A 23,517-nucleotide genomic window follows, 5' to 3' on the forward strand; every position below is an offset into this window, starting at 1 on the left:
GCTGATCTCCTCTGACCAGTGCTTCCTAATGACTCTGTGGGAGGGGTCTGCACAGTCAAGCTAGGGTCTATGGATTGCTCCCTAGGGAGCCTGACTAAAGCACAATGGTGGCTGTCTGGCTAGTCCTCGTTCTGGAACCAGGTAATGCAGTCTTTCCCTGTATGAATCTTGTGTGAGCCTCTGACTCACCACTGGTGCCCTGGGTGAGTGTCCATGGTGAAAGAGCCTGTGCGTGGGCTGTTTAAAGGGGCGTGCAGGGTTTCAGTCTCTTTCTGTCTTACCCAGATGGCCAGAATCCCCTCTGATTTTTATAGTCAGAGTTTTTGGGAACTCCTCTTCCCTGGGCAGAGACCCTGGGCTGGGGACCCCCTGAATGAGGCTAGGACCCCTCTCTCCTTTAGGGGGCCACTGCAGCCTTGCTATCCCTCCCAGTGTTCCTCTACCACCCGTGGGTGCAGGACCAGCCCAATTCATGACTCTGCCCCTCTTACCGGCTTTGATGTGGCTACTTCTTTATATTATCAGAGGTATGTGTTATGATCAGCTGGACTTCAGGTGATTCTCCACGTTGATTATTTTACAGTTCGGTTGCAATTTTAATGTGAACCTGAGAGGAGGTGAACCCTGTTTTTACCCAGTCCATCTTCCTTTCCATTCTCTAATTTGGCTTTTAATAATGTCTGTGCATAACAACTGGCTCAAAGAATTTCTTAAAAGTTATAATTAGCACTTGTGAACTGATATGAGCTGCTTCCAGTATACCACTGATGCCACTTAGATCTCAGAGGAAATAACTGCTTCTTTATGGGTTCAAGAGCTATAAGTCTGAGCTCTGGTTTAAATAAAATAAGGGACCTGGAAGCAATCCTAAAAGCTTGATTTTGGTGAAGGACTATGCCAAATTGAAATGTGCAATGAAACTGAATGCATCATTAACTATCTGAATGGGATTTATGATCTGTAGATGTTCACACTCTGCAGGGAGGTAGCAATATTACTTTGCATGGTCAGCTGGTCCTGCTCCATAGGAGGGGACATGGAACAGTGAAATAAATGTGCCAGACAGGGGTTCTGTATAAGTTAAAACTCCAGCAGGAAATAGATGGCACACCCAGATTAGCATAATGTAAGGAGTATTTGAAGAAGAAACTCTTTACAAAGGTGTGGGCAGAGTATAAAGGGATCAGTTACTGGAGATGGAGACAGAGAGGGCTGGGGAGGTGGGATAGGAAATAGGACCTTTGACTGAAGGGAGGGACACAAGGAATCAATACCCTTTACCTCATTCTCCTTCTCTCCGGTCTTCTCAACCAAAAGCTAGAGAGCAAGTAGGGAGGCCCATTGTTGTCAATTTCTTGGGGCACTGGAAAAAGGTGGACTGAAAGGTACAATGGCATAGGCCCTGACCTTGGGTATCTTGCTGTGGGGTGGACACCCTAATCCTTTGTCTTGGGTCTTTTGTCTTGAGCCTATTGGAACTGCCATGGGCTATCTTCACCTCAGAGACATTCAGGTCTGGTCACCTGCCCTTGCTAGAGGTAGGGGGCTGTTTGTGGGGGTGCACTGCCTTCTCTTCTATCCTGGCAGAAGTCCCTGGGACCAGGAGAAAGAGGTCTGGGGAACAGACTCTTGGCCATGGTCCCACACTCCACTGCCAGGGCCATCACCAGGACCACTCTCTTCCTGACCGGTCAATTCTAGCCCTCCATCTCAAGATTCTGCAGGGTCCTCTTCAATGGACACTCAGTTAGGCGAGCCATGGCCCAGGAGCCAGGAGACCTGGGTGTCTTGTTCTGACACTATATCCTGAGGGGTTACCCAATCTTTTCACTAATCTGAATTTTTAAAGTAACTTTTTAATTTTTTAATTATAGTTGCATACAATATTATATTAGTTTTAGGTATACAACATAGTGATTGGACATTTATATAGCTTGCGAGTGATTACCCTCATAAATCTAATACCCATCTGGCATCATTCATAGTTATTATAATATTATTGACTATATTCCCTATGCAGTACTTTATATCCCCATGACTATTGTGTAACTACTAATTTGTACCTTTTAATCCCTTCCCCTTTTTCATTCAGCCCTCAATTCCCCTCCTATCCGGAAACCATAAAAATGTTCTCTGTATCTGAGTTTGCTTCTATTTTGTTTGTTAGTTCGTTCTTTTAGATTCCACATGTAAGTGATATCATTTGGTATTTATCTTTCTCCGTCTAACTTATTTCACTTAGCATAATACTCTCTAGGTTCATCCATTATTGTAAATAATGTTGCAATGAACACACAGATACATATGTCCCTTCGAAGTAATGTTCTGGGTTTGTTTGAATAAATACCCAGAAGTGGGATTAATGGGTATTTCTTTTCTCTTGTTGTAGGCTTTGTTTAAAGTCTATTTTGTTTGGTATAAGTATTGCTACCCCAAATTTTTGTTTGTTTGTTTCTATTTTCATGAAATATCTTTTTCCATCCCTTTACTCTCAGTCTGTGTGAGTCTTTTGATCTGAAGAGAGTTTCTTATAGGCAGCATATGTAAAGGTCTTATTTTCTTATCCATTCAGCCACCCTATCTTTTGACTGGAGCATTTAATCCATTTACATTTACATTTATTGTTGATAGATATGTAGTTAGTGCCTTTTTATAACTCATATTTTTAATCCTTTTTGCCCTTCTTAAAGAAGTCCCTCTAACATTTCTTGTAATACTGGTTTAATATTGATGAACTCCTTTAGCTTTTTTTTTTTTTTTTCTAGAAAGCTCTCTATCTGTCCTTCAATTCTAAGTGATAGCTTTGCTGGGTAGAGTAATCTTAGTTGTAGGTTCTTATTTTTCATTACTTTGAATATTTCTTGCCAGTCTCATCTGGCTTGAAAAGTTTCTGTTGAAGAATTAGCTGACAGTCTTATGGGATCCCTCTCGTAGGTAATTAATTGCTTTTTTCTCACTGCTTTGAAGATCCTCTCTTTGTCTTCAACCTTTGGCATTTTACTTATGTGTCTTGGTGTGGGCCTCTTTGGGTTCATCTTGTTTGGAACTCTCTGTGCTTCCTGGGCTTGTATGTCTATTTCTTTTGCCAGGTTAGGGAAATTTTTGTCATTATTTTTTGGAATAGGTTTTCGATTTCTTGCTCTCTCTCTTCTCCTTCTGGTGCCATTAACTAGCATCATCCTAGTGAACTCATCCCTGGTTATCATATTCCATGACACATATTATGAAGTAGAACATTTTCATTATGTTTTATCAATAGGAGCAATATCTGCTATTATAGGTGGATTCATACACTGATTTCTATATTCTCAGGCTACATATTAAACATGACATGGGCAAAAATCCACATCCTGATTATACTTGTAAATGTCAACATGACTTTTTTTTTCTCAGAACATTTCCTTGGTCTATTGGGTATGCCACAATGCTATTCCAACTATCTAGATGCTTATACAATATGAAACACAGTATCATCTATAGGTTCATTTATCTCAATAACAACAGTCATCTTAATAGTCTTTAAAATCTGAGAAGCATTCGTGTCTAAACGAGGAGTTTCAACAGTGGAACTGCCAACCACCAACCTATAATAACTGCACCAATGCCCTCCACTATATCATACATTTGAGGAGCCTACCTATGTAAAATCAAAATAAGAAAAGAATCAAACCCCCTTTGATTGATTTCAAGCCAATATAAGAACCATTATGTCTTTCTCCATGAGCGAGGTATTAGTAAAATTTACATAACATTGTCATAGTTAAATTATAGGTTACAATCCTTTATATCTCTATGGCATATCTCTTCTAACCAGGCTTTCAAGATGCAACATCACCTAAAATGGAAGAACTTCTACACTGTCACAACCACACACTAATAATTATTTTCCTAAACAGCTCTCTCCTACTTCACATTATTTCACCTACATTAATGATAAGCCTAACCCATACAAACACAATAGATATACAAGAAGTGGAAACAACCTGAAATATCCTACTGTTATTATTTTAATTATAATTGCCTTATCATCACTACAAATCCTTTACATAATAGATGAGATTAACAATCCATCTCTGATTGTCAAAACTATAGGCCACCATTGATACTGAAATTATGAGTATATAGACTACAAAGACTTAAATTTCAATTCCTATATAATTCCCACATCAGACCTGAAACCAGGAGAATTACATCTCCTAGAAGTCGACAACTAAGTGGTATTGCCCATAGAAATAACATTCTGAATACTAATCTCATTCAAAAATGTCCTACACTCATCAACTATACTTTCTCTAGGCTTAAAAACAGACGCTATTCCAGGATAGGGATTGTTGCTTGCCCAGTCTGCCATTTGTGGATGTCATCCTCAGATGTGGCCCTGGGTGGTGCTCCGGCTAGGTCTGAAGCTGGCCATCAGGTGTGCCAGCACTGGGGGCTCCTGAGAGGGGCCCGCTGTAGGCCAAGTTTAGCCTCAGCCTGTGACCTGCTCCAGGCCACATGGCATGAGCCACCAAGCAATCTGCAGATGGTCACCACATGTGTTGGGTTTGGAGGTGCCTCAAGAGGCCAGGCTGTGAACTGATACCAGCTGCTGCTAGTGCCCAGCTTTGGGCTGCTCAGCAAGAAGTATGGGGTATGCTGAGGCTGGATGCTGCTTGTTTGGGTTTTGTGAACCTTCGAGAGATTTTAAGAAAGTTTGCAGCATGAGCCAAGATAGACCATTTGTATGGAAAAGCCACTGGAAGTGGCTTGGATGAGTTCATAAGTTGGGTGGGGTGGGGTCTCAGAGAATCTTCAGGGCAGTGTTAGCCAGGTTGACGAAGACTCAGATATGTTGGCTACCTGAGTGTGCACTTGGGAGGCACAAAGAAAGAATGGATTCTGCCAGCACTTCTGTCTGGGAGAAAACGGCCACTCCAGCCCTTGCCCTGAAGCCAGACAACTCAGTTCCTCCCCTGCCAAGATGTCCCTGGCATCTTTCAAGTTACCACCCCAGTACTGGAGCTCAGAGCAAGTGAGTCTTTCAGCCAGTGGTTAATTAAGTCCATGTGTGCTGGCTCCTAAAGAGGAATGCCTGGTACTTTAACCACCCTCCGTCTCACTCAGTCACAATCTCCTCTGGTTTTCAGAGCCAGAAGTTGTGGGGACTTCTCTTTCTGGCACTGGAATCCTGGGCTGGGGAGCCTGGTGTGGAGCTGGGACCCTGTTACTTCTCTGGGGGAACCTCCACAGCCGAGATATCCCTCTTGAGTTTTAACAACCCCATGTGGGTATGGGGACCAGCCCATTCTGCATCTTTGCCCCTCCTACCAGTCTCAAGGTGGCTTCTTCTATATGTCTTTAGTTGTATGACTTCTATTCAACTAGACTTCAGGTGACTCACAATGATGGTTGTTCTGTAGTTTAGTTGAAATTTTGATGTGGTCATGAGAGGAGGCAAACACAATGTTTATATACTCCGCCATCTTGACTGAAAACTTAATCTGAGTTTTCTCATCTGCAAAACCAGGGGCCTAGACCAGATTCTCCAAGGACTCTTCTGTCTAATTGCAAGACTTTAGTAGTGTAATCTTTAGGTCATTTGCATAATGAAAAATGTATCTTTCCACAGCCAGGAGGTGGCAGCAAAGCTCTGTTTTGAAGGGGCCTGGAGGCTCGGGTAGGCTCTGCTCTCCAAGGCCTCAGAACTCATCCAGGCTTAGTGGCTAGGTTTTGCTGTTGAATAATAATAATAATAATAATAATAATAATAATAATAACAATAACAACAATAACAACAACAACAACGACGACGACGACAACGACGACATAATCATCATCCTTCTTATTATCACTATTGTTAGTAAAACAACCACAATGCCATCTCCAATTTGAGCAGTACTGCATAGTTGAGGAAACCTTCTATACAATATCACATAGAAATCTTTCAATAACCCAATTGTGTAGATAGGTGGTGCTCAGACTTTCAGCCCCATGTTGAGGCTCAGAGACATTCTTTGACTTACACAAGGTTTCCTGGAAAGTATGATGTGCCAAGATAGGAACTCCAGCTCTGGTCCTGTGCACTCTGTCTCACAGTGTGAGAGACCCAAAGCAAGGTTCCCTATATCTCCTTCTTCATTTTAAAAGGGACAGGGGTGCCCAACCAAAAAGCTCAAGAGCTTGAATTTGGTTTCCTGCTGCGAGCTAGAATTTGACATGCAGATACCGGGGAAGAACACTCAGTATAGGAACCTCATCTTTACTCCCATCTCTTTTTCCGGTCCTCAGACACAAATCTTTATTTTATTCTCATCAGAGCATACTTGGTATCTAGGTATGAAAGATTCTCATTCATTCATTCATTCATTCATCTCTCCATTCAATAATTGGGATTCTGATGTGGTATAAGACACTGCTATGCACTGTGAAGGATACAGGAATGTTCTTTCCCTTCTAACTCAGAGATCTGGGGACTCAGGGCTGGGATGTGGGGGACCAGGCAAGTACAGAGATACTTGGGGATAGCTTCTTTCTAAGGATCCCCAAATTAACTGGGGAGTACTTGAGCAGATGGAATTCAGATCTGCTTTTGTTGGGATGTTAGAGAGGACTGATATCACAGGAATTTTATTGTATGACCTCCAACTGCATGGTGTATTATCTCCTTAAACCAGAGGAAGCCCCTTAGAGACACAGCTAAAGCTCTAGACAGTTCTCTATCTGGACTCCTGTCTTACACTCTACCTTATGTCCTGAGGTCATGTCTCCTTCTCCCAATGATGATAACAGGTTACCAGAGTGCTAACTATATGCCAGGCTCTAGATCAAAGGCACTTCTTGCATATTCTTATTTACTTCCCAAAATGTTTCTATAAAGTACTTTGTTATACTCCATTTTACATACAAGAAAGTTGAGACTTAAAGTCATGAAGTAATTTGCCCAAATCATAAAGTTTGTGAGTGGTGGGCAGGACTGGGACCCAGGCGGATTCCACCCAGGGCTTTTACCACTTAAGCACATGCCAGGCAGAGGGAAATCTCACCTTTATGAGACTCTGTGCTATATGGCAAGTCTAAAGAGCAGTCCTCTCATTTCCTTCTCAACACTGGGCAAGCTTTACCTTGTCTGCAACACCTCTAGAAAATGAGGGCATTAATATCTGCTTGATCTCCTGATGAGTTTGTTGGGAGACTGGAATGAAAAGGAGAAAAACAGGCATGTGAACACTTAGCATGACACCAAATTGTTCTGTATATTTGAAATGATATTATCATTCTTATTGGGGAGGCAATGTGATGAGGTTGCAGGAGGGCTGGACTAAGGACTAGTATCTGAGGACTTTGAGAATGACCTCAAAGTTTCCTTGTCTGCAGAATTGAGGAGAATGAACATTGTTAATAGATTCCTTCATCTTAAAGTTTAACAATGCTGCTGCTGATGGTGGTGGTGAACATGGAGATGATGGTGAGGACGAAGGTGATGATAGTGATAGTGGTGATGATGATAATGGTGATGGTAATGACAGTAGTGAGGATGGTGATGATTGTAATGATGACAGTGATGATGGTGATAATGGTGATGTCAGATATCTGAGATCACCTGACCTTAGCATCATTTCTTGCCAGCCTTCCTCAACTTACGGCCCCACTGTGTCAAAGGCACGTGAGGTGGGCTGGTGATGAGATGGAAGAGAAGACCTAAAAGGCTAGAGAGAAGGAATGATTCAAGATGTTAGAGGATAGTGCACTTGTTGCAACCAGTTAATGGTCTTATTAAGATATAATTCACATATCATACAATTAGATGGCTTTTAGTTTATTAACAGAGTTATACATTGATCACCTCCATAAATTTTAGAACATTTTTATTACCCTCCCCCGCAAAAAAACCCTGCACTCTGTTACCCAATGCCCCATCTGTCCCTGTGAAGCTATAATTTTTAGTTACCTCTGCCTTACAGAATGAGAAAGTTGGGGTTTGGAGAGGAGACTAACTTGCCCAAGGCCATGCAGTTGGTATGTGACAATATCAGAATTTTATCCAGGTGTGTTGGAACCCGAAGCCTATCTCCTGAACATACTGGTCAGTTTGCCAGTGAGGTACCTCAGGTTCAGAGAATACATGTAAGCACTCCAAGGCCAAACAGCTATGGCTCTTAAGTGGTCAGGCTTGGACTCAAATTTAGTATCAGCTCCTAATCCTGTTCTGTTCTACCCTGCTACATTCCCACCCGCTCAGGGTAAGTAAAGCAACATAATTAGTATCAGTGGCATCCCTGGGGTTTGAGAGAGAGCCCTAAAACTAGCTGTGGCTTTTCTATTGGTGCCTGGTCTGAGGCTCAGCCTGGACTTTGGAAGTCAATGGCACCTGCCACCTACTCTCTTTACCTTTTTGGCCCTGGGCACCATACAGCTGGAGAGGAGTGACTCCAACCAGAAGGAAGAGCAAGGCTTGCAAGATAGGAAAGCCTCTAGCTAGTCTTTTCTAAAGCATCTATCTTCCCAGGAATGCATGCATTTGAGAACACCTACTACCTGCTCAGATGTTTGGAAGCTGTGGGTGGGTCTGAGAGGAGTGTAGACATGCTCCCTAAGAGGGACGAGATGGAAAAGGAAAGCTGCTTGATGGAAAAGCCTTGCCTGGGAATCTGGATCTTGGGGTCTAGTCTCCACCCTGCCCTGGACAACTACAGTCAGAGTGCTTAATCTATCTGAGCCCAGTTTCCCTATCTGCAAATTTAGGGAGAAAATGGGGAACTGAATTTGAAAGAATCATGAGTTCCTAGGAAGAAAATGTGCTATAGTTACTTGACAGGGTTTTTATTTTTAAATGCCAAGGAAGTCGGTGATTTATTTGACAATGGGTTGGATTTCTACCTTTCTAACTGGGGCAAGGAGGACTCACTTGCATATTTCTTACTTTCTATATGAACAAGATATCAGGCAAGGATCTGAAAAACACTCCATGGAAGAGGAATGGACCGTGATAATAAACACAGTAGAGCCAAGTATCTGAGTAGTTAGGAGAATTTATTTCTCACAACATCTTCTTTCCACTCTCCCGGAGGTGCCCATGGCAACGGGCACCAGAAGGACCTCATTCTTCCATCTTCTGTGGAAGAAAAAAAACCATACACAGGATATGAGTCACACCTAAGGCAAGGCTGAGTATCATCTTCAAGTGGGGCAGCTAGAAAGGCTGGAACTTCAGACAAATATTAAGGAATGGTATTGTAAAAACAAAGCAAGTCAAGCCCCTGTAGAAGAGATGAATCTCCTGGTAAGCAGGAGTTTATTGGATAGGGCCTCCTGCAACAGGAAGGAACTGGGGTGATAAAATGTATGGCTCTTGATCCCTCTCTACTCATTCTCCTGAGAGCCTGAAACCATGGGAATCTGGCTAAAGTAGTGGCATCTGTGAGCGCATGACCAGCAGCAAAGAAGAGGAACCCACAGTCACCTTCCAAATTCTCCCTGGTGCTCCCTTGGTCCTGGGGCTCAGAACCTCTGGGGAAGAAATCTGCTCTCACCTGGCCCCCCATATCTCTCCTCTTGGCCCTCAGCTTGTTGACCTGGGACTCGGCGATGTCAGCTCGCTCCTCGGCCTCCTCCAGTTCGTGCTGGACCCTCCGGCACCTGGACAGCTGTGTGTTGGCCTGCTCTTCCTGAATGGAAGACAGAGGGGTAGGAGGCTGAGGAAGACCCCCACTCAGGCTCTGAGGCCCCCAGTCCTTGCAGGCCTCTGGGGAATTGGGGAAATAGGAGAGCTTGGGCTCCAGATTCCCTGTCTACAGAGGACAGAAAGCTGAGCTCTCCAGGGGTGATGATCCACCTGTACCCCTCTTCCCCCACACCCCTCCTCTATGCCATCTATCCCACTGAAGCATTTTGAATAATACCCAAGTCCAGAGTCCTCCCAAGGCATCTAGAGGTATCAGAGACCAATGGCCTAAGTCCCTTTTGCCCTGTTCCTGCACCCAGCACAATCTGCCTGTGACCAGGCCATTGTATGGGCCTATTTCAGAATGAGCCAAGGGTTCCTGACAAAGGTGACCTCCTGGGCACCCTCCAGGCTGGCCAGTCCTGCTGCGACTGTACTAATGTGATGGGCATGAAACTCTCCCCCCATGTAACCAGTTCAGATCTACTTCCCTGAGGTCGGGATGGAACTGACCAGCCTCATGGGCAGGGAAGAAAAGGGACAAGGAAAGAAACCATATGTCCCTTATTTATCTAGGGCAGGGTCTTCCAAATTTTGTTTCTCAGAATGCTAGTCCTGTGGGATGGGATGCTCTGCACATAATAAGAAGGTTCCTAGGTCCATTAGGGTGAGAAATGTTGCATTCTAGAAGGTCTCTTCCACTTTGAAGAGTCAATTACATATAATCTGCAAAATCTGAGAAATCCTTGAAGTAAAGCAACCAGTTCAACTTTTTTAACCCAGCGTTTCCCAGACTATTTCTTTTCTGTAAAAGAACCCCACATCCCCCACAACCCCCAGCCCTGGCTTCCTGCTATTAACATCCCTCAGACCTAGTGTCTCTAGAAGATACTTTGGGAATTTTTGGTTTCAGCCCATTCCATTTCCTCCCTTTTGGTTTCCCCTATTTGATCAAGGGCAGATGAATAAGGATGGATTGGAGCGGTGGGAGTTAGGGAGGGCTGGGTCAGGACTGGGTGGTGGGGACTAGGGGGTAGGGTGGGGTGGGATGACGTGAACTAGGGTGAGGTGTCTAAGGTCAGCCATGGGCAAAGAGGGCTGGTGGGTCGTGATGAGGTGGTTAGGGAGTCACGATGAAGCAAGTCTTGCAGGTGGACTAAGATGCTCTGAGGTCTTGGGGTGGGGTTGTGTGGGGTGGGCTGAGTCAGAGTGAAGGGAGGGACAGGGCTGGGCCATGTGAGGTGAGGCAAGAGGCACAGAGGAAGTGGAGGTGGAGTGGGATTGTGTAACACGGACCAAGGGAGGGAGGAGGGCAAGAGTCCCTGTGTTTATAGCCCATGAAAACTCAGGCCTCAGGCTCCGCAGACTCTAAGAAACAGCAACACACTCCCTCTCAGGGCTGGGGGACACCCAGGCTGTCATGAGCTCCCTGGACCTCCAATACTCACGGCCTCCTCAGCCTGCCTCTTGTAAGTCTTCACTTTGGCCTGCAGCTTGTCCACTAGGTCCTGGAGCCTGAGGATATTCTTGCGGTCTTCCTCAGCCTGCAAAAGAGCATCTATGTTAGGGGGCCCCAAAGGCACTGCTGTTCTGATGGGATCTGATCGATAAAACATTCACTGAGGTTTTGAGACCTTTACCTGGTAAGTCATTTCCTTGACTTTTCGCTCATATTTGTGGGCCCCCTTCAGAGCTTCAGCTCCCCTCTTCTGTTCAGCATCAAGTTCATTTTCCAACTCCCGCACCTAGGTGTGGTGAAGAGAACGCAGAATTCAAGTTAGATCTCCTGGGCTTCTCTCCTGGACTCATGTGTCCATCATTTTAGAGTGAACTTAATATCCTCTAATTATATTTTGCAAAAATGTCTCCTCTTAGGGTTCAGAAACCACATTTTATTCACAAGGCTGCCACTACTGCATGCAGTGGCTTTGTGCAAATGAAAACAAGATGCTCTCTTTGGGCAGGGGCAACCCAGGTGCATACAGCTTAGCTATTGGGTTGGGCTTTGCAAAAGACATCCCTTCCTCTCGGGCCATGCAGCTTGGTGAGGCTGTGCTTCAGCTCTGACTTGTCCTTGCAGGTGAAACCTGCTTGACTGTTCATGGTGGCCCTGATTCCAGATCAAGTAAGACAGCAGGGGGCATGGAGAGAACTTGCACCAGGAATAGCCCAAGGTGTGCTCAAGTTCCAGGTCCAGCTGAATGATCCAAAGCAAGACAGCTGCCCTCACTGGGAATGAGTTTTTTTTTTTTTTTGTATTTAGGATGGAGATTACAATTCCCACCCAAGCTAACTCCAATGTTGGGATCAAATTAGACAAAGGATATGGAAATATTTTTTAAATGATAAAGTGCTACACGGGTGTTCATTTCATAGCTGCTTCCACCTTTCCTGAAGTCTTGAGGGGAGAGGACAGCCATCAACAACTCAGGTCACCAACTGTGGCCCCAAATCTATAATCCAGAGAGAGCCAAGAAGTGGGGGTGGCGGCCAGCCACTGAGAATCCCAGCCACCACAGATGGAACGCAGCTCTGGGCTTGCAGACTCACTAGATCAACTGTGAAATTTACTAGTAGAACTGGCTAACTCTGGGCACTGTTCCAAAAGAGACCTCCAACCTCCACCCTCTACCCTACTGGTCCTGTGAAACTGTCTCCCATCAGGTTCTACAAAACATTTATTTCCCTAGGAGTGCTCTCTGGGTCTCTGTAAAGTTTATGAGACCAAGATAACTGAGGAGCTGGAAACTGGAGGACTTTCAAGGCTCCTCATCATGCAAGGGAAAGGCTGGCTGAGGGCTCCCTGCCAACCTAGGCATCAAAGAATTCTGGAGGGTGGCATGGGTTCTGGTTCCTCCCTTGGGGGAGGGATCCACGAGAAGGACAAGCCTAAGCTCATTTTAATAGATAGAATAGGACTGAGAATAAGGAAAAATAAGCATTTAAAGAATTTTTTTGGAAGCTCTAACTTTCATGGTGTTTACTTTTGTTACTCATGCCTTGTAGTTTTTAGCCAAAAAAAAAAAAAAAAATCTTTTCACATTTAAAGTGTATAAGTGCTGGTGACCACTTCCTTGGGAGGCTGACATAAAGAATGACTTCATTTGAGTCTTTCCTGCTGGGAGAAGTAGTTCCCTTCTTTTTGCCTCCTCCTCCTCCTCTTCTTTCCCTCCCACTCTCATTTCCTTTCTCCCGGTGACAACAGAGACATTTTGACAACCTCCCCCACAGAGTCCTTCTCCAAAATGTTAGCTGGTAGTGGAGTCCATTTTAAAAACAAATGAAATAAACCATTATGGGACTAAAGGGGGGAAAAACCCAAGAGAAACAGAAAACAAAGGGAACAATCAACAAAGAAACTAAACAACTATAAAATATGTTCCCAGATGGAGAAAAAGCAGACTGTCCTATGTGGGGCATTGGCGTTCCTGGTGCATTAGCCTGGAGGAAGTGCCCATCATCTTTCATTTAGGATGCAGTGAAAAATATACCAGAACTGCAGATTGTGTTTAGAGGTTAGGAAATCTGGGAAAGGACTGAGACCCAGAAGTGGGACATGGAGGGAGACTACAGATATTATATAGGATAGGCCATCATTTATCAAAGAGGACCTTGGTTCAAAATGTAAATTCCACTAAAATGTGTAATTTTATGATTGTAAAGTACACCCCTCCCCATTAATGTATATCTGAAACTATGTAATACCAGAACATTTAAAAATGTCATTACACTATAGTTATTGAGGCATAAACATTCTAAAGTAGATTCGTGTGTATTGGGCTGTAGGGGCTGATGAAAGAGCAATAGGTAGGAAATTTTGCAAGTAGTCCTCAAACTAAGTCTGCAGTCTACTCAATCAGTGGCCACTTTCCCAACACCTAAATTTCTGACTTGTGATTCTGCCTGGGGCTGCAGAACTGGATATCACTTTGAGAGTGAGAGCCTTCTCAAGTCACTCTACCCGGTTCTCCAGTTTCTGGATCTGCTTCTTCCCGCCCTTCAGGGCCAGCTGCTCAGCTTCATCCAGACGGTGCTGCAGGTCCTTCACTGTCTGCTCCAGGTTCTTCTTCATCCGCTCCAGGTGGGCGCTGGTGTCCTGCTCCTTCTTCAGTTCCTCAGCCATCATGGCCGCCTGGTTAAATTCACAGAAAACATAGGTGGGCTATTTGCCCATCCCTACCCAGAGCACACAGAAGATACTGTTAAGATTGGTATTGTGCATGCCGATAAGCGTTTCCCTCACTCAGCCATCACTGAGTACACATAGCACTTCTCCTCATTTTCCCTCTGCTCAGTTCATCTCCCCAGGAAGTCACCACTGACTGCTTGTAGGTCTTAAAAAATAAAACCTACTTGTCATGCCCTGGTTTAGAAGCCCCTTTCATATATCTCCCAATGGCATCTTTGAAGAGAAAGAATGGAGCTCACATCCGTGATGGCTTTCTTGGCCTTCTCCTCTGCATTTCTGGATTCCTGGATAGAGTTCTCCACCTCCACCTGACACTGAGCTATGTCAGCTTCTAGTTTTTTCTTGATATTTATCAGGCTTGTGTTCTACAAGAAAAGTTAGATTCCAGAGGTATAGGTTGTATTTGGACAGTTAAAACAATTGGAAGGGAGAGAGTAAGTGGTGAAGGAAATAAATCATGATTATGTTCCATTTCTTATTTTTCACATGGGGATTTGCTAGATATTGCTTCATTCTTGACAAAACAGAAGGTCCTGAGACAGACTCAAGAATTGCACATAAAATAATTGAATAAATGATAAAGGTAGACTTTCAAATATTTGAGGAAGAATAGATTATTCAATAAAAGGTATTGGAATAAGGAAATGATGGATAGACATAACAATATAAAATGAAAAATAATTCTAATGATCAAAATATACCACAAATGGAATTGTAAGAGTGAAGACAAACTGAAATACATTTGCAATGTATATTATTGAAAAAATATTCCCTTCCTTAACATATAAGACAAATCAATTAAAAAAGGGGCAAAAAATACAAATAGGTAAGATACACCAGAAGAAATACAAGCGGCAAAAAAATATGATGAAATGTTCTGCTTCATTAGTAATCAAATAAATAAGAATTTTGAAAAAGATGTATTTTCAACAATAAAATTGGTGATGATTAAAAAATAATAGCTAGGGTTTTTGAGAATTTATAGGAAGGAGCTCTCACATATTTTCCAAATGGGGTTAAAAAATGAGGACAACCTAATTAAAGATTAATTTACAATATATTATAAATGTCTTTAGTATTTGGACTGTGAAGTTTTACTTCTAGGAATTTATTTAATTCTAGGAATTTAAGGAAATAATAATAATGGATATATGTGAAAACTTAGTTATAAAGAAGTTCATTATAGCAATCTTTCTAATAGCAAAGTTTTTTTTTTGCAGAACAGTGTAAAACATCCAACCATAGAGGATTGATTAAATAAATATCATAATACACAACTATAATGGTCTACTTTTCTGCCATTAAAAATAGTCATAGAAGACTAAAGATGTAGAAATATGTTCATGACACATAATTAAATGAAAATAAGTTGCAAAAACAGTTTGATCACATTTTTACAAAAAATATATTTATGTATATAGACAAGGGCTTAGAATGAAAGATCTCAAATGCTAACAATATGGTTGGTATTTTTCTTCTATTCGTTTGCTTGTATTCCCTATTTTTTATAATATGGAATTAAAAAAAAACTTTTATAAAAATAATTATTTCGAAGACGATTTTAATTTTCTAAGATTGTGGCTTAAATGTTATTTCCTCCGTGAAGACTTCTGTAGCCCTTTTATGCAATAATCCACGCTTCTGTGCTCTAATTTCCCCACAACAGGAATGCACTTTTGCCTTTAGATAGAAGAAGGCTAAGAAATTCGTCCATCTAGAGTCAAAGTTATTTCAAGAACTAAACTAAATGAAACTTTGTCTTGATTGCTAGTCTGGGAGGAGAGGTGGGGGCTCCTGTCCATGGTGCTGGTCTCCGGCCTGCCTCCAGGGGGAACCTCAATTGGAGGGAGGAGGACGCACCTGGGAGTGCAGGAGCTGCACACGGTCGCTGGCGTCCAGCAGCTCCTGCTCTGACAGCCTTCGGGTCCTCTCTGTCTGGTCCAGGGCCACCTTTATCTCCTCCAGCTCTTCCAGCAAGAGACCATTCCTGCGCTCTGTGATGGCCAGCTGCTCCTTGAGGTCCTCATTGTTCCTCAGGGCGTCATCCAGGTGCAGCTGGGAGTCCTTCAGGGAAAACCAGGAGTGAGGCCAGAGCCCAGGGCAGGCCCAGGGCCAGCCAGACCCGCCAGAGGCCACACCCTCACCTTGAGCTGGCCTTGGACTGAGCGCAGGTGTTTCTGGGTCTCTGCCAACTGGCGGCTGGAGTGGCCCAGTTGAATCTCCATCTCATTGAGATCACCCTCCATCTTCTTCTTCAGCCTCAAGGCGTCGTTCCGGCTCCTGATCTCAGCATCCAGCATGCTCTGCATGGCCTCTGCTGCCCGCTGGCTGTTTCTTTTTAGCTGCTCTATTTCTTCATCCTTCTCAGTGACCTTGCGGTCAAGTTCGGATTTTACCTGGCTCAGCTCTAGTTGCACACGCAAAATCTTGCTCTCTTCATGTTCCAAGGAACCCTAACAAAAGCAAAGGAGAGGATGGAAGTGCTGTGGGTAGCCATCTTCTTGAATGGGTATTTTCATCCCCTTTATGATAAAATGAGTATGATAAAAATACCCATTTTACAAGTAAGTAGAACAATACTCAGAGGTCAAACAATTTTGCTCCCAAATGTCCCTACTAGTAATGAAATTGGATCTAAAATTTTGTTATTAACAGTAATGTCTTGAGAGGTACAGAGCATCTTTTTGAATTAGCGAAAATTTTATTGAGTGTGTCTATTTTAATAGGGCCATAAGTCAGGAGCCAATCTGTTCTCTAAAACGACAGGGCAATTGCTCTCCCATTACCCTGCCTTATGCAAATTTCCCTAGCAACATTTCAATCACCCACCCTACGCTAGCTATAGCTGATTATGACATCAGGACACTGCACTGTTTTGACTGCAGAATTCTCAGGAGTTAAAGAGGTTCGTGTGCAAATCCCTGTTAAAACTGAGGGATTCGGAGCCAGCTCTTGGGATGTTTGGTGAGTGATTTCTTGCTTCCTGACAGGAAGACATTGGGGACACAAAGAACAAATTTATTTATTTTCAAAAGAGGGAAATACAATGGACTAGACTGAACACCCAGGAGATGAAGCAGCAGAGCACAGCTGTCTGCCCCAGGGCAGCTGGATGTTCTTCCTGGTGGAGCCTCAGTGCCTCCTAGCAGGAAGGGGCTCCTCTCCTTTAGTGCCCTGCCTTCTTGAGCTTCTGCGTGTCACATCCAAGACACTTGCCTCCACCTCTTCTAGAGAAGCCTGGAGGTCTGACTTTTCTTGCTCCACTTGCTTCTTGTTCTTTTCCACTTCCTGAAGATTCTTTCCAGTTTCTGCAATCTGCTCCGTTAGGTCAGAAATCTCTTCTGCAAAGAACAGACTTGGTTTAGCCTGTTGCAACAGGCTCCATTTGACAGCACGAGAATTTGCCAGGCAATTTAGGGATGGGTGATTTATTCATGATGTTTATAGAGGAGAGAATACAGTGAAGTCCTTTGGGTGAGGTGTCGGCATGATGCAGGTTCATTGCCTCATCTGAACCGTGCAGAGAGAGGAGTGACAAGAGCACTATACAGCTAGCCCTAAAACTTCACGAAGTATACGAAATGGTCCAGAAAGAACCGGAGGAGAGAATTGTGGAGAAAATGCACAGAATCATAGTCTTTCGGAACTAGGGGCATCAGTGCGTGGCTTAATTTTGAAGGTCAGGAGTCAGAGGTCCTAAGGGACTTAGTGACATGCCCATGGACACAAAGCCACATAAAGACAGAATCTTTGGAAATTTTATTCTCTAACAGTGAACTTAGAAGCCCACTGTGTCCTCTGTTCTCGAGGTTGGGACTTTGCAGCTACTATGCCTTATGTTAGGAAGGTTCAGACCTTGGGATGGGCTGAGTAGATGTGAGGATTTTGTGGGGCAGTGGGAAGGAGGCATTTGGAGGTGGCTGTGGCCACATGGGGGAGGGGTGGCCAGAAGAGAAGGGGAATATTACACACCTGTGGTGGGGAGCGAGCTCACCTTGCAGATTTTTATTCTCCCGCCTCAGCGTCTCTAACTGATCCACCACCTCCTCGTAGGCGTTTCGCATCTTGAAGATTTCAGTACTAAGTGACCTGGACTCTTTCTGAGCTGCTTCCAACTCAGCTTGACTCTCATCTAGCTTTTGCTTCCACTCTGCAAGGACCTAAGAGTAACAAAGGCATGCGTGAGAAGCAGCAAGGACCTAGGGACTGTTTGCAATGCCAGGGTTTTACCCTTCCATCCTTAGGGACCAGAGAAACAGGGTATATGTGTGGGCGGTAGCATTCTGGATCAGGGGCTCTAAACTGATATCTGTACAGTGATCTACTGTATTCTTGAAGATGTTTTGATCTCAAAGTAAGCCGAATTAGCTTTAACGAAAAATAAATTTCCCTTTGGAGGGACCGTCACAAAAGTAAGGAGACACTGCAAAGCCCCAAACCTCCCAAACTGGGGCGTGATGCTCTGACTGAGGGCCTCCCATAATATATGTGCATCTCACACATGTGGACGCAAAAGGCTGTCACTTTCATCACCACTCTTATAAATTTGTAGGGAAGGACCTTATCGAAGTTCCTCTGCTTCTTGTCCAAGGTGGCACAAGCTGTGTTGGCCCGCTCCAAATCCAGCATCAGGTCGTCCACTTCTCCCTGAAGCCTCTGCTTGGTTTTTTCCAAGGAAGCGCACTTGGAGCTCACCGCCTCTGTGTTTTCTTCTGCTTCCTGGAGCCTCTGGGCCAGTTTTTTTCTAAGAGAATCAGATTTTTCTTTTCTTAGCAAAAGTAGACTGTTTCAGAAGTGTCAGATCAGAAGAAAAACAGTCTGTAAGGGATTGGAATTTGATAAGACCAACACCTAGAGTTGATGAATGGAGAGGGTTTAAGAAACATTTAAAGTATCCCAAAGCACTTGGTGGCAAAGCAGGTCACCAAGGAGGCCCCAGGGAATCAGGTGGAATAGATTATGCCACACAGGAAGGACAGGGGGACCCTATCTGAATTCTTAAGAAAACCTGAAGGCCTGGGCAGAGAGATGCTCCAGGAAGAAATCTGTTCTTTCACTTGTGTCTCAGGGTCATCTCTCTTACAGTAACCTAGGAGCCCATACTTGGCCTCCTCCAGCTCCTCTGTGCGCTGGATGGCATCTGTCTCATATTTGGTCCTCCACTGGGCGACCTCGCTGTTGGCCTTGGACAGCGCCCTCTGCAGCTCAGCTTTGCCTTCCTGCTCCTCCTCATACTGTTCCCGCAGCAGGTCACAGTCGTGGCGGGAGGACTGCAGGGCGTGGGCCAGGGCGTTCTTGGCCTGCGGAATTACAGTGGTGACATATTGTGAAAATATTTGGCTATTTTACAAGTTAAGATATTTTTATTTAAACCAGCATTTCTCAAGTTCAATCATTCCCATGCTGCCTTCACGAGAAGGAAAACTTAGCTGCTACTGTATCCTGGCTGGAGGACAGCCCCCTGCTCCTGTAATGGACCTTCTCATTACTCAGTAAGGCTCTGGTTCTCACCACTCTCCTCCCACCGACCCTGGTCCACCAAAGACCCTTACCACATGATAGAAAGATGGGAGACAAATATAGCACTTGCTCTTTTTTAGCTGGAGCATGGGAGAATTCCAAAAGATTGCTCTGTAAGTCTGAGCTGGTACATGGCAACCTCAGAATTATAATTATACACTTTCTGTGGACTCCTGGATTCTCGTTCCAACACTTGAACACATTGCCAGCATTACTAAGCACCTATGGTGAGCATGGTTCTATTGTGCACTGTATCACCTTCTACAAGTACAGTAGGGAAAAATTATTCTTGCCCTATAGGAGTTTACAGATCAGTGGGGAGACATGTACTATAAACATAAGTATCTAGATATTCACATAAGAGCATGAAGATGATATTCATGTTTATGCAGATGTCCCCAGGGTACTCCTAAACTCATATAGTCTTTTGGGAGAAAGGGAGTTTAAAATTGAGTGTTGTAGCAGATGATACACAAAGTGTGATGAAGAAAAAAGAAAAGGAGGACGTTTCATGGGGCTGGGATGAATTGCTGGACAGAGTGAAAGAATTTACAGAGGCCCAGATGATCAAGCTGGTGCAGTGATGGGGAAGGGATTCCGGAGAGGGAAGTTTACTAGACGACCCTGAGGGAGACCGAGGAGCCCAGAGGATAGAGCACCTTGAAAGAGTTTTCCAGCTCTGAGGCAGGAGATCCAATGCCACGGCCCTCTAGCCTCGAACACTAGGTTCCTACCACACTCCGAGGCAGAGAGGAGAAGCATCAGATTTTGTGATGTAGCACTGCCTCCAACCAGCTTCCTGGCTCATCAGGTTGTGTCTGACTCTGCCATACCAAGAAGTATCCTTACCTTGGTTTCTTCTTCCAGTTGCCTCTTAAGCTCTTCCAGCTGCTGGGTGAGGGTCTGCTTGCCTTTCGTTAGCTGTAAAACCAGAGCCTCCTTTTCTTCCACTTGGTGGCTCAGCTCCCCTACCAAACAGACATGGTCCCCATGTCAGCCTTGCTGCCCACCCTCTCCCATGGCCCAGCTGGACCCCAGCGCCCTACCCATCCTCACCATTTTGGGTCTGCAGTCTTGCCTTCTGCATGTTCAGATCATGGATTAATTGTGTCTGTTGTTCGTCCTTGGCTTTGATTTCATTAAATTGGTCTTCTGCAGTCCGGCACATTCTTTCCATGTTACCCTTTAAAAAGAAAAATTCAGTGTGAATGAGAAAAATAAGTTCCTGGTGTCCAATATTGAACTGGACGATTCAATAATTTAGCTTCTTGTCAGGTAAAATAAAAATGCAGAATACATAAAGATCATTTTAAAAATGATCGTTTCAGGTTTGCTTTATTTTTACTTGTGATTGCTGCTTCATTGCCAACAGCTTGGAACACCAGCTTTTGGTTGATAAGTATTTAATGATTTGCGGACAAACCTTTGAGAAGATTCTACCCAAAAGAGCCCTGGGATCTTTTTGTAATATAAATAATTCTATTGCCATGTGAATAGTATTACCTTCTGATGTACCTGTTTGCAAGCAACATATTCAGGTGACAGCGTTGAACATTTCATTTAGTTATACAAAAGGTTCCCTATGGTGGAGATGGCATGGAGAGATCCTCCCCTCTCCACCGCCATAGCCTCTAGTTGGCCTGTGCTTTTTAGTGAAGTTTGTTCAAAAACCTCGTATATGTTGTAGATCTCTTTCCTCCTCCACCCACCTCATATAACATAAAAAAAATATAGTGAGCATATATTGGTCCTTAGACTGCAAAGTGTGAGATGGCAGCAAAAGAGGCAGGGTTATTGGGTTCCAAGAAAGTCCTCAAGGAGCTTAGGATCTCTTTGAGAAGATGACCTAGGGACATGAAACAATTAAATCAGGTGTAGCTGAAAAGGAATGGGGACTCACAAAGAGAAAAATCAAATGGAACAACAACTTAAAAAGTATAAGGCAATAGAAAGCACTTCTTCCATGGGATTTAAAAAATGCGAACTGAGAGCATGAAGCAATGATGGAGCTAGGGATGTGGAAGGGAGGCTCTGGTTATAGACACAGCATGTGGGTGATGCTAGAGTCTCTTGTAACTCAGCCAACCCTACAACCTGGTTTGGCTTGTCTCACTACAGGGGAGAGAGAAGTGAGGGGCAGTGAGGGAAGGAAGGAAGGAGGGAGGGAGAGGGAGAGGGAGAATACATACAGACACACTTCTTAGGGGGAAAGGAAAAACAGGACAGGCAGAACAATGGGTAAACTAGAAAGAGAGAGAGAGAGGAGTTGTAGTCAGGGAGTAAGGACGAAATCAAAATAATGAACGAGCAGTGTAAACTCAGACGTTAAATAAAGACAGCAAGTGGCACCATGGAGTCGCCTTAATTCTCTGACCTGTTTCTACTGCTCCTTTTCTCCACAGACACCCTGACTCCTGGGCAATCCTCTGTAGGAGGCCCGTGGCACCACATCTGGGGTCACCACTTCTACAGTCCAGCCCAGCAGTCCAAAGCACAGCTCTGAGCTCCCCAGTGGAAGGATAACACTTGAATCTAGGAGCACACAGTGCTTTGAAGTCACACACAGAGGTCAATTTACGATGAAACTGGCAAAATTTAAGCTTCTGTGCCCTCATTTGCATGGGCCCCTGATTGTGCCGGGAGCCGTAGGTTCCAAGTGGGGAGGGGAAGCCAATCATAAATGAGAATTCATATCAAGGATAGGCATTTCTGACAAATGGCCTAAAGAGATCTCCAAAAACAGGGACCACATTCTCCAAGGTGCCAGTAATTTGTGACTTATTTTTCTCAAACTAAATAAATGTTTATTTATATGCTTAATTTTGTATTCATATTTTATGTATATTTTCTTAAAGAGCCCTCTGAGCTTTGTATGCTTCAGGTGCCATAAAACCTGGATCTGCCCCCACTTTCATGCATAACTTTACATTGGCTATGCCTCGCGGGGACCAATATTGTGGGCGAAGGAGATGGCTTGTAGATAACTATACTCAGCAAGGTCTTTTAGTGTAATCCATCCACAGGTTTAGTTCTAGAAAATGCCAGATGGGTCGGAAGCTTTCTGCAAAACTCTAGAAGGATGATGAGATCTCGAGTCATAGCAGATCATTGTACCGTGCTTGACTGACTTGAAAGAATTTGGGGAATTGAGAACAGGCAGAAGTGGGGACAGAGCTTCAGGTTAGAACAAGCAGTGAGTTTGGGCATTGAATGACACATGACCCTGTCAGGCAGACGTGGTGGCCTTGCATTCACCAAGCACAGAGGGTCAGGTACCTTCGACTTGGAGATGGTCTCAATGTTGCTGGCCATGTCATCGATCTCCATCTTCAGCTCACTCTTCTCCTTCTCCAGCTTCTGCTTGACCCTCTGCAGGTTGTCTATCTGCTCCCCAAGCTCAGCCACACTGTCCGCGTGCTTCTTCCTCAGGGTGGCCGCAGTGGCTTCATGCTGCAGGGTGGCCTCCTCCAGGTCCCTGCGCATTTTCTGGAACTCAGCCTCCCTCTTCTTGTTCATCTCTATCTGGGCTGAAGTCGCCCCACTTGCTTCTTCCAGCCGCTCGCTGATCTCCTCCAGTTCCCTGGCCAGATCCGAGCGCTGCTTCTCAATCTTGCCTCTGAACATGCGTTCTGCTTCAATCTCTTCCTCCAGCTCTTCTGTGCGGGCCTGAAAGGGTCACTGTATCAGGAATATTGTGGGGCCAACATGCCGCTTGAGGTGGGCAGGGTGGTGAGGGATGGTGAATAGGCATTATAAAGTAAAGAATACATTGCGACATTAAGTTGGTGAAAAAAACTTGGCAACAATCTAAACGTCCACCAATAGGGGAATGGTCAAACCACCGCAGTGGAGCCATGCTCTCTAGGAGTCTGAGAAGCAGTTAGTCACCCCACGTCTACTGTGGACAGCTCTGCAGGATGTGTTGCTACATGAAAGGAGAAAGCTGCAGAACAGTAGTCTCAGTGTGACGATATTTGTATGCATATACAAATATCATATATATATGTCATACATATTTTATGTATCTATACGTATAGTTTTATGTACATGCTTATATATTTATATCCTTGTTCCTTTATATTTTTATGTACACATACAAACATACCTGTATGTGTATTTTATGTATATGTATTTTATGCATATATACGCCTTATATATTTTGGGG

At 44.1% G+C, this 23,517-nt stretch overlaps 1 protein-coding gene across 1 annotated transcript in view; it reads right to left on the reverse strand.

Annotated features, from left to right (window-relative positions):
* Positions 1-8,996: 8,996 nt before the first annotated feature.
* MYH13 (myosin heavy chain 13) overlaps positions 8,997-23,517 on the reverse strand; it is a 52,893-nt gene continuing 38,372 nt past the window's right edge. The window contains exons 26-40 of the mRNA XM_006922391.1: positions 22,629-23,018; positions 20,409-20,535; positions 20,202-20,320; positions 18,936-19,132; positions 18,393-18,576; positions 17,827-17,992; positions 17,049-17,173; positions 15,977-16,285; positions 15,693-15,896; positions 14,072-14,197; positions 13,605-13,775; positions 11,284-11,388; positions 11,092-11,187; positions 9,513-9,647; positions 8,997-9,094 (exon numbers count right to left, since the gene is read on the reverse strand). Of these exons, the coding sequence (XP_006922453.1) occupies positions 9,080-9,094; positions 9,513-9,647; positions 11,092-11,187; positions 11,284-11,388; positions 13,605-13,775; positions 14,072-14,197; positions 15,693-15,896; positions 15,977-16,285; positions 17,049-17,173; positions 17,827-17,992; positions 18,393-18,576; positions 18,936-19,132; positions 20,202-20,320; positions 20,409-20,535; positions 22,629-23,018 (2,469 nt within the window). The 3' untranslated portion in view covers positions 8,997-9,079. The remainder of the gene's footprint in view (positions 9,095-9,512; positions 9,648-11,091; positions 11,188-11,283; positions 11,389-13,604; positions 13,776-14,071; positions 14,198-15,692; positions 15,897-15,976; positions 16,286-17,048; positions 17,174-17,826; positions 17,993-18,392; positions 18,577-18,935; positions 19,133-20,201; positions 20,321-20,408; positions 20,536-22,628; positions 23,019-23,517) is intronic.

This window comes from Pteropus alecto, unplaced genomic scaffold, assembly GCF_000325575.1.
Source record: "Pteropus alecto unplaced genomic scaffold, ASM32557v1 scaffold398, whole genome shotgun sequence".
Taxonomy (NCBI): domain Eukaryota; kingdom Metazoa; phylum Chordata; class Mammalia; order Chiroptera; family Pteropodidae; genus Pteropus; species Pteropus alecto.